This window comes from Anopheles darlingi, chromosome 3 (assembly GCF_943734745.1).
Source record: "Anopheles darlingi chromosome 3, idAnoDarlMG_H_01, whole genome shotgun sequence".
Taxonomy (NCBI): Eukaryota; Metazoa; Arthropoda; class Insecta; order Diptera; family Culicidae; genus Anopheles; species Anopheles darlingi.
The window spans coordinates 29489830-29500938 of record NC_064875.1 but is presented as its reverse complement, the minus strand read 5'-3'; the positions used below and the strand labels follow the sequence as shown (position 1 = coordinate 29500938).

The 11109-nt window shown below is 46.4% G+C and overlaps 2 protein-coding genes across 4 annotated transcripts in view; one reads left to right on the top strand and one right to left on the bottom strand.

The window, feature by feature from the left end:
* Positions 1-2729, bottom strand: part of LOC125954079 (heat shock 70 kDa protein 4) — an 8737-nt gene extending 6008 nt beyond the window's left edge. For 2 of the 3 annotated variants that reach the window (XM_049684078.1, XM_049684080.1), the window contains exon 1: positions 2312-2729. In XM_049684078.1, the coding sequence (XP_049540035.1) occupies positions 2312-2418 (107 nt within the window). In that variant the 5' untranslated portion in view covers positions 2419-2729. Of the gene's footprint in view, positions 1-108; positions 189-2311 lie in introns of those variants that run through there. The other variant, XM_049684079.1, reaches the window with a different exon arrangement.
* On the top strand, positions 155-5288 carry LOC125954088 (uncharacterized). Its single transcript, XM_049684096.1, has 3 exons — positions 155-493; positions 3194-3717; positions 3775-5288. The coding sequence occupies exons 2-3, from the start codon at positions 3625-3627 to the stop codon at positions 4750-4752; spliced, it is 1071 nt and encodes a 356-aa protein (XP_049540053.1). The 5' UTR covers positions 155-493; positions 3194-3624; the 3' UTR covers positions 4753-5288.
* The last annotated feature ends 5821 nt before the right edge of the window (positions 5289-11109 follow it).

Sequence of the window (11109 nt, the reverse complement as noted above, 5' to 3'; positions counted from 1 at the left end):
ACGCGACGCGAAGCTATAAGCGCACATTTAATTCGAAGACGCAGACACTGCCATCTGCCGATGTGAGCTGATGGGCGAGGTGGTGGTAAGAGGAAGGTGGTGTCCCACCTGTGCACTCGAGAAACGTGGTGCAACGCGACGATGAGATGCTGCTGTTGTCCCTCCGGCGACATGGCCTGTGAAAGGTAATATAAATTTCACCTAGCAACCCCTCGCGATGGCAACCGATGGCAGACAGACTACTGCACATGGATACGACAGACAGGATAGCCTTGCTTGGAACAGAAACAGTACGAACCGTGACACTTTGCCGATGACGAAGATTCCGTTCACCAGCACACAGGAGGGGCGCGGGCAAGTGTAAAATATTATCCTAAGGTCATTTGCGTTGCGTGAAATACAGTCTCGATGACACATATGGGGTCTCTCTTGGCGGTGCCGCCAGACATCGGCTACAACATGGGAATTGGCGCAGTTATAAACAACTGGAAAGGTATGGAGGAGAACATTTCGCACGTGGGAAGACAATTGATCATCTTCTCACTCTATCGAGCACGTGTGAATGTAACTTAAATGGTCTAATAGTGAAAATAGTTTTACAAAGCAAAGCTTTGGATGGTAGATAAGAGGGACATATTATTGGCTGACTGCTAAGGCACCTTCGCAACGATACTTCGCATACCAGCCAGTGCAGAAGAGAGGGTTGCTCTGATGATAAGTTCATAGAGCACAGACACACACGCACACCCCGGGCTACTACGAAAGTGTGCAAAAGCTAGTACCGTATAAGGACACATCGCGTTGTCGTAGAGCAGCAACAGCTGGTGCTGCTTCTGCGGTCACACAACGCGATGTACGGCGCGATTGGTTTGTGGCTTGTAGCCAGCCTCCTGTCTGCCTGCTCCTTCCTCTACACATCTCGCACCAACATCTTCGATATGCTCTATCAACCCGGGGCGACCCTGGGAAACCCCTCCAAATAGATATGCAGGGCATGGGAAAAATGATTATCACAGTCGCTCTCAAAGGGGGCTTAACCAAAAAAATTAGGCATTCCTAGAGTGTTCCGTGTGATCACAGGATTCCAAAATTCAAAAAGGTTGCTGTCAAACGGGACATGTGGCTGGTGCTCTATAGGTGATCGAGCAACGCCACCGGACGACAACTTGATCTGACCTTTCTCGGCTTATCGGTGCTAGCGATCATGAATAACCATCGTCGTCGTCGTCGATCGATGTACAATCCTCATGGGGGGACGGGTACGCACATATGCCACCCTTAGCAGGCAAAACTCTTTGATAATGTACCATGTGTGTATCACCTTCGCGACATGCAGAGATATGCAAGGACCATTTGGCGGGGGACATCAGTGAATCTAAGGGTAAAAATGCTTATGAACTGAAGCAATTCTCATTAAAGCCGTCTAGTAACAGGAGGTTGATGATAATTATGAAATAATTTAAGTGTCTTCTCTTTGATTTCCTTCAGAAATTTGGACAAAAATACGCACGTGGCTGCTCTGTGTGAAGCTTTCTAGGCAACGTGATTTAAAAAAATGTTTTGTAAAATTTAGTGTTGGTTTGTAGTGTTTAGTGTAGTGTTTATCAAAAAACCAAAGATTGTCGCCAGTGTGATGACCGGATTAATGGTTGACTAGTAATTTTCTCACATCAAAAAACATGAAGAATTGTAGAGTCATCCTTAATATTTTCGTTGAAACAGAGTTCGGGTGCTGCATCATCCTAGTACGCTGTGAAGCACACATTCATTACGTGGTCTTGGTCGTGTGTCAACCCCGTCTGGAGCCTTTCGCCTTTTGGCCGCGGCCCCAGACATTGCGGGTTGCAGGGGGAGGGGAGGGGCGCCAGTCAGCTGGCATGCAGTGATGTGTCCCTACAATATCCCTATGGCATCGTTGCAATCAAGGGAAAATCGATTTTCACACCAGGAATCTTCTCGAACATTTGCAGGTTATGTTGTGCGCGCCTGCACCGTGTGCTAGCCGAGCGACCTGCGAAGCGAAACATGAAGCCGAACTGTCAGTCGCAAGAACAGCCCCGAGAGCTCCTCCGGAAAGAAGAAAAGTGGATGCTTACGGGGAGAGCGGCACTTGTGTGGCCAAGAACGGTAGCAGAACCCTAAGCACGAGTTCTAAATGGACAATTTTACATAATCACGGCAGCGGTTGAATCCCCTTCCGCTCTGAGCGCCTGGTAACAACACGCGCACAGCTCCGCCCCTCGCAACAGCCCCCCTCCCTGGCCCGAGATATCAGCGAGACAACCTTTTTCCTAGAACCCCTCGTACTTACGGTGTGGCCCGCAAACTGTAATCATTCGCGATGGTTTCGATGCCGCCGGCCTTCGCCACCGCCACATAACACGACTCATTGCCGAAATCCAACCCAATCACCGACATTTCGTGGTTTTGGGCAGAAGATTACTCCAGGAACAGACGACACAGCAAACTTCACTTCACTTCACTTCACTCAACCACCGCACAGCGCGCACGCAATCACTCCTAGACACCACTTAGAACTCGGAGGGAGCACCTTCCAGCGACAGAACTTCTGCGGCCACAGTTTGTCGTGCGCTTTTCCGCGTTCCACCACCTGAACCCTGTTCGATTAAACCAAGTAAATTCGTTTTCTTTAATCGTATTCACCGTTTTACCGCACTGCGAAACGATTTGCGATCGGAGGAAGCTTGGCGAAACCGGTCGATGTTTCTCGAAAGTTGCTGAATGTGCTGACATTTGGGTTTGTCAGCATTTTCGAGGTTGACAGGCCACCCGGTCACGCACACTTTTACACCGGTTTAGGGCCCGCAGACACTGGAAGCGTAACGGAACGAGCGTAAAATATATTGTGAAATATTGTGAACCACAAAGCCAGCTATTTGATTGCGATTCTATTGCTTTTGGTTTATCCAAATTATCTATCTTCTTCTGTTCTGCGCCTTTGCTTTGACTTTGGGTACCTGTAAACGAGGCTTATGGAAAATTACAGATCCTGTGTGCCGGAACCTTCAGCCACTTCAGTGGTGATTTTTCTTAAAGAATTCGAAAAAATTAACGAACCAGTTTTTGCAAGCAGCTATACTTTACTATTCACACTCCATAGATCTCGTGCTGAACACATTTCCGAATTTGTAATTAAACCAACACGTGTTTTACTTGTAACGCATTTTTTCAGATCCTTGTCACAGCACGTTTCACTTCGATTCGAGGACTTACGCAAACCACGTTGCGCAAATGCTTATATAGTTTACCGAACATTCCGGAACATTCGAGAAAGTTCCCGAAAACTTCTACAAATAATCGATGTAACGGCAATTGTTTTCAAATTTTGGAATTATTTACAAAAAAAGCCGCGATGAATTAGCACTAAAAGATATGGCCGTATAAGCCACATCATATTTTTATCGAGCCATTTTGCATAACAAACCGGACAGAATTAATGCAAGATCAAAACCGCAAAAGGCTAAATTGAGCAACAAGTTGATGTAGAAAAGAATCACCGAGTCACCTGCTGCCTCCTGAATTTCGTTTCCATGCGGTCACAGCATCCCTTAGTTTAATGCATTACGTGTTTGTACAAAGTGGCAAAAAGAAGAAAGAGAAATCATGGGGCTAGCAGAGGACGAGGTCGCTGAAGTGCAGAGACTTTGCGAAAATGTGTTGCCGAAATCGAAGCTGATCACTTGTCTCTCTTCGCTGGTAAGAATTGTGGTTGGTTTGATAATTCCCACTCTAATCATGTTTACATAATTTCAGATCCGTGTTGATCTTCATCACACGAAAAGCCGGCAGCTAACGATTTGTATTCGGTTCCCGCAGCACTATCCCTCAGAGAAGCTTCTATTAGAATTCAAAAGCAAAACCATGCCAGACGTATTTCTTGAGCGGTTTCTTACCATCTGCGACTCGAAGCTCACGGAGTTTACCGGGCGGCCACAGGTGATGAATATACTTAAATTCATCGACGGATACCTGTCGGAGAATCCTCTGTGCATTGTACTGGACGAGATTCAAAACCTTCGCCAGATGTTACCGAATGCCAACGATTTGAAACTGAAACAAAAGACATCAACGGTTAGCGTGGCGGCCCGTGGTGGCCAGTATTTCTTCACTGGCAAATTCACTGTTCCCGAAAGCTATCCCGCGGAACGAGTCCAATGGGAAACCTTCGAATGCAACCTACCGGCACCGCTGGTGCTCTTCGTTAATGGGCAGGCAAAGGAAATCGCTCGGCAATGCGTGGAAGCCCCTCTTCGAAAGCTAAAAGCCAACGAAACATTTCACGTTAAGCAAAGCCTCCAGCGAACGCTTGGCTTTATCATAGCGGCATTGCAGGATTTTCCGAACGAAAAGTGCCCCATCTGCTTAACCTGCTGCTTGCCGGCTTGTCCAACGCAGATTATCACACAGGACGACAGTGACTCGTTTGTGGTGCGCATGTTCTGTGGCCACATTTACCACCAGGGTTGCCTGAAGCGCTACATGAGCGAACCACCGTTTCCCGAGGGAGGCAAACTGTGTCCAGCGCCAAAGAAACATCCACGCAGCGATCGACGTGCGAACGATCTGCAGTACTATGAGCAACTCAAAACGCAACAAGCGGAGGTAGTCTGCGGCCAGCGAGTAACGCATGATAGGTGGGGCTTGAATAATGTAAAGTCCGCGGAGGCTAAATGGGCACACCAGCAGGCTAGAATAAGGGAACTGGAAGAAGTGATTGATTTCTTGCAGTAGACATTTGCTAATAAATTTTTCGCAAACTTTGTTTGAGTTTGCTCCACTCATTCATGAAAAAGTCAGAAAATTGAATGCATTGTAATAAATGTAATGGTTTGTGCCGTTTTCGCAAACAGTTCTTGTAAAAGTATGCTCTCCATTATTTCTTAGATCCAAGTAATACGTCAGCATGATCCTTTTTGCAGAAGAAGTGTCTTATATAGTTTTCGTGAAACCACTCGCATGAAAAATGTCTTCTAATCTATGTTTTCAAATCAGTCACACTCAAAAACTTCTTTAAACCCATTTATTGAAACATTAATAGCTATAGTTAGCAGAAGAAAGGCTAGTGCTGGAGAACCAATCGAAAAAGGAGAAAAAAACAGTATAAGAAATAAAAATACCAGCAAATACTATTTGGGATTAAATTTGCGACATATGGTCTTAGTAGCCGGTCTCTAAAATAGCAGACGGCTATATCCTCAGAGCAGATGGCTAGCGAAGGCCCAGGATGCTGGATTAAATATTCGTTCCGGGGTAAATCCTCAATGAAGAAGAAAAAGAAGAAGGCACAAACCGAAGTTTAAGTATGTTAAATAAAGTATGCGAAATGATCGTATGAGCTCTAAATTTATCAATAAATGACAAAAGTGAAATATACATAAGACAACGTAATAACAATAACGATATGATTGTTTATCTTGGCCCACCCCCCCCCCCCCCGCGAATTCATTCAGAAGATATTCAGACGGAAAAAGGGCAGCAAGATAACGGAACTTTGCAAATGGATGCCGTTGTGTAATGACCTTTCGATCAGTATCGTATCGACTGGCAATATGTTTCGCCAGCCGCATAAGGTAAACGGATTGATGGTAGCTATTGATAAGCGTAGCTATTCTTAATGGCACCAACCAACGGTGTCCTGCTTACATCACATTACAGTCAATTACATGCTTCTTTTCTACTATTACCTGCAGCACCTTCATATATCAAACGCGACGATGTTGTAATGCAGCGCGGCAATAGCGCTATAGTCTGCGAAGTGTCCTGCCAGGGGGTCCCTGTGGTGATCTGGAAGCATCGTTAGCAGCAGTTTCCCTTCGACGCAGCGTATCGATTTCAAAATGGCTCCGGGTACGGAGACCGTACCCTTGCTTTACCAGCCCCCTCGTGTGTCTCCCCTCCCGAGAGGGCTAGAAAGACGGGTACGGTAGTGGTAATTGAGTTATTGGATTCCAATTAATCGACCTCAACTATGGTGCTGTCCACGCTAGCTGTCAGCTCCGAACAAAACGTCTAGCGTCCTCTATGGTCCGCCTCTCTGCTTCGAGCATCGCATCATCCGAAAACTTGTTATGCTAATAATGCTCGCGATCGTTGGCGTCACAGTCAGATCCCCTGCCAGCGGTGCAAATCGAATCAGGCAATAAGGAGCTTCCATTTCTGTGGTCAATTCAATCTTGTTTCTGTTCTCTATACTGCATGTTAAATAGTGCCGTCGACTCAACTCTTGCTGTGGGAGCCTCGTAACCTCGCCGGACGAACCGGCGACAGGCTCCCTCCCGAACCGTCAAGGTGATGTGCGGTGAGCGACCGATTGCCAACCGGACTACACCGACGAACAGGAAGTCAGGTGCTGCATTCTCGACGAATAGGCAATGGCGATCGAACGGTAGCGATGTACTTGATTCCCCATAAGCCTCCATATTGATCAGATTCTTCAGTTCTTCAGCTGAAAACACTTCCTACTAAAATAACAATTGTAGGAAGAAGGTGCTTCCTTCTTGCGAGTACAATCCTGATCTAGATAATGCTGATTATTCTGACAGGAAAGGACGATGGACTAGCATGAATGGACAACCGTGCACCAAGCGTACCGGATGATCTGCGGCGTATTAATTCGCAAAACCTTGACACGTCATCCGCCGTGACCCGCATCCTGTGTGTCAGGCACCGTATGCAGATAGAGAGAACTTTTGCAACCTCGCTGATTGTGGTGATGTATGGTTTTCATATTTTTGATCAATTTAAAATCATCATACGTTGCTGTGGCCCTCACCATCGCCGTACTGTGCGCAACGGAAACGCACAGCGCAGCGTGAAGAGCTCGGAATATCCTGTGGTTTTTGATTTATGGCACGAAAAGTGATACCGAGCGCGTGGCCCAGCCTACGCCATGCACACCGCTGCCACCATGTCTGTCTGGACAGCCACGAAAATGATCCTGGGACCAATGGCTGGACGGGAACGATTGGTCTTTCGGGTATGTACCGGAACACAGCTGGAGCACCGTGATCGATCAGGCCCAAGCCAAACCAAGCCGAAGATATGAATTATGACGCACCATTAGGCTTCATTCAAAATGTAAATGCATTTTTTTGCAAGATATTCCTACGGCAGAAAATGTCACCTTGCAGCAGCAGCTAGCAGTAACTGCATCTTCTAGCCGCCATATTGATAACCAATCGCGGAGGGTACGCGTTTGCATTTTTGCACCACGTCCATTTATTAAAACCACGTCAAGGTAAGTTATTGGGAATCGTCTTCTCTCAAGTTACACTTTGCTTCACACGCTCCAGACTATCGAGGGATTGGCATAGGAACTAAAATGGTGTGGCAAAAAAAACGGCTAATTGAGTAGCACATTGCAAATGATGGCCGAAAATCGTTCTCTCTCGCGTTCATTCGGATGCCGCATCATCGTGACCGACCGGGCTCATACCGGGGTGACACTTTATGAAATGCAGATTGCAGATCATGCATACCAACGATGTTAGCTGTCGGCAACTGTCCAGACGAACGCACGTCGAAAGAAAGCAACCGTCTCGAGACCGTATTGTTTTCTAATAACCATCACGACCGGTGCGAAAAACGAACATCATAAATTCGCACAAACACACAACACAAAAAAACGAGGCGCGCGTCACCTACCCCCGATCGCGATCGTGCTGCTTACGCCAAATGCACAAACGGGGTGCACAGAGCGGAGCGGAGAGAAGGATAAAAAAAAAACAACACTCACATGTTAACGTAAACGTTATTATAATTGGATTCAGACAAAATGGTTTATTGACTGCGCGTATTCGCGTGGCTAATGCTGATGGGAGTGCGCGGGACGTGATGATAAATTTTAAAATGTCCAGACCCGTCCCCACACACACACACACCGAATGACAACCGCCCCTGTTCCCCCGACACCCGGCCGGGGGCGCCATGCATCCATCCCAGTTCCTCCTGTATCGGTATCGCAGCCGCGGTATTGTCGTTGCTGTGCGGCGCTACGGGAGACACTAGAATGCGACGTTAGACGCCTACGAGACCGTTGAGGCAGACTAGTGGTGGATGGGGGAAGTGCGGAGGGTTTGTGGTTGAACAGGGACCACGCGGCCGTGGTCTGGATGGCGCCATTTAAATTGAGCATAATCTACGCGAGAGCGAGAGCCTTTGATGAGCACCGCCAACACGGCAGCCACGGAGCGGACCGTGAGGTTTTTGAAGCAAAATTGTCTCCATATTTTTGGTGTTTTGGGGACTCGCATTGATTCGCTAGTTAATCACATTAGTTCCAGGGCCGGTAGGTAAATGTATGTCGATGGTATTTAAAAATGATACTAACATTATAATGCCCACAGACGCTACTCGCACGGTAGCGATCTGCAAACAGTACTTTGATGACCTTCGCTAGCCCTGTAGCTCAAAAACAGTTTAGCCCTGTAGCTCAAAAACATTAGAAAAAAACATTACCATTGAATGGCTACTTAATTTCTATTCGATATTGATGCAAATTTGCCGATTGGTGGTCAGCCCAAAAATCCCTGAAAGCCGCCGGCAGCGACAACACGCGCTAGAGAAATCAAGGCAAAAAACAAATGCACAACAATGTTGCACAGGAAGCAATATCCATTTGTCAATCGTGGGGCACACGGTAGCTTAGCGGTAGCGCCCACAACCGACCCTCAATTGCATTATCGATATAATTGTTAGCCGTGATAGTAAATCTTGATGTGTCTGCATCGCTGTCTCGAGACCCGACGTCGTGCGCCGTCGTCCTTCTTCAGAGCCCCTTCGGGGGGGGGGGGGGGGGGGGGGGGGGGGGGGATGCTAATGATGGCCGTGTGAATGACGATCACGTACCGGGCGTTATAGGTGGACACGTATGAATTGAACGATTAGAATCGGTATTTAAAACAATAAGATGGTTTTCTCTTCGTGGGTGGTATGTTGTGCCGATAGAGTGCAGAAGTAGAGTATTCGATACGAACATAGGTGTTGAGTAGAGACAGTCCTAGAAACATAGTTTGATGGTTTGAATGAGTTGAAAGCCTTTTCATGTGTGCAGATCAGAAATATAGATCGTTTCATTTGGAGGCTGAGCGTTTTTTAAAGATGGTCACTGAGTTTATTTCATTGGCGAATACTATCTTCCGTCATCGTTTGTGGAAGTTTCATTTCATGTGTATATCAATCAAAATCCGACCCGGATCAGGAATAAAAATTTACGCCTTCTTCGAATAGTTCTGGCAACAAAAAGTGTCATTCATGTGATGTGATTTCTAAATACTTCCATTCCATAGACTTGTAACCACGAGTTTAGAAGATCTAACCAGTGCATAGTAACCAGTGCGCGAAAACAAAGAGACTCTCGTAGTAACTACGAATTCAATGTAATCTATGTAATTATAAAGATTTCATAAAATGTTTTGTCAGTTGAACGACAGAAGTGTCTAGGACTCACAACAATAAATTCGACTGATCCTACACAAATTTATAAGCATTATTCAGCTATCCCATCACTTTCTTTCCATTTAAAATTATTACAATATATTTCACACTTTATTGGTAAAACTACACTCAATAAGATACTCAACTTAAACGAAGGAGTATACAGTGCTACCCAGCGAGTCTACCAACACTTCTATTTAGCAATCGAACCGATAGTGTTTTTTGACTACTCATTATCTTCCATTGATTTCTGGAAAAAGGAGACAAGGCGCCGTTCAAATCGAGGTCATCATCACATAACTACCAGCTTGTTGCATTCGTTTCTAGGTAGTGCAATTGCAGAAAGAGGTAAACGCCTCTCCCCCCCCCCCCCCCCTCCCTAGCACCTTGTCAAATCCGGAATTTGGGCCAAATAAAATGCAGCTATCGAAATGTTTATTTCCGATTGTTTCACCGAAGGATGGTTGTTGTTGAATGGGGACAATCCTCGAAATAGCCCATTAGACGTGATCGCAACACCCGTTAGACATTTATTTGCGTTAAAAAAAAAACAAAAAAAAGTACTCTCAAGATCGTTGTCGGGAGTCAAAAACCCGAAAAAATGGACGTCATTTCGGGTATAATCGCTCATCGCTCTCGAATCAGCTAGCCGGGGCACGTACCGCCATCGAACGCACTTTGACCGACGCGATCACGTTCACGATCTTGGCGAGTGACGGTTTTCGGGATAAAACTACCGAATGCTTTTATAGGCGCCATCGAAATCGGCTCTCGCCGGAGGGGAGAGAGAGAGAGAGGGGGAAAAAAACGCAACAACAAAAACCCCAACAAATCTGGCGGCAGCTCCGGCCAGCGGCCAGCCTCCACGCAGTATCCCATATGGTTTTTAATGGCTTCTCGGGGAAAATAAATTTCATCCGATTGGAGGCGAAATTTGCATATTTCGGAAATTTCATCCCGTTTCGATGTTTTTACTGGTCCAATTGGGGTGGTCTGATGATTGATATTTGGCCAGAGCGAAGAAGGCGCAGGAGAGCAGCAGCAGTAGTGCGTCGCGCGTCTGGTTCTCGGAAAAATCGAGGTCACCGGCAATCCGGCAAACCGGACTATTGGGATTGCGTTTGGTGTCGCCGCCCGTTGGTGCGTGACGCGTAGCAGTGAAAAATCGATGGAAAATTGTTCTTAATCGTGCAAGGAGCGAACTGACATCCATTAGTGCCACGGGCTGTTCCGAGAGGATATTGCCATTTTTTTCCCTCACTCCAGTAGCACTCGATGCGCGCTGGTTGATGGCGGATGTTGTGCTTGTGCCGCTGTCTTGTAAAAAGCGAACAGGCTTAACTCCAACTTGACACATTCATTACGCCGTGTACTAGGGATGTGTTTTCTATAATTTAACACACCATTTACACGCTGAACTACTGAATGTTTTCTACTTTGCAAATATATGTGTGTAACGTCTTGCATTATCAATTCTTGCGCACGGTTGGGACCACTTGGGAGCCGGTGGTGCGGCTTATAATGATGATGGCGTCTCTTTACAACCTCATCAACCATACAGCACACCTGCATCGAACGGCATCAGGCATCATTAGGGAACCACGCGACATAATTGCTCAATTTATCATCGCATTAATTGTGTTACAAATGGGC

Bases quoted from the DNA above. Each gene is read 5' to 3' on its own strand.
- LOC125954088 (XM_049684096.1), top strand. From the start codon at position 3,625: ATGGGGCTAGCAGAGGACGAGGTCGCTGAAGTGCAGAGACTTTGCGAA. The intron at 3,718-3,774 runs GTAAGAATTGTG...ACATAATTTCAG, and splicing joins TCACTTGTCTCTCTTCGCTG to ATCCGTGTTGATCTTCATCA.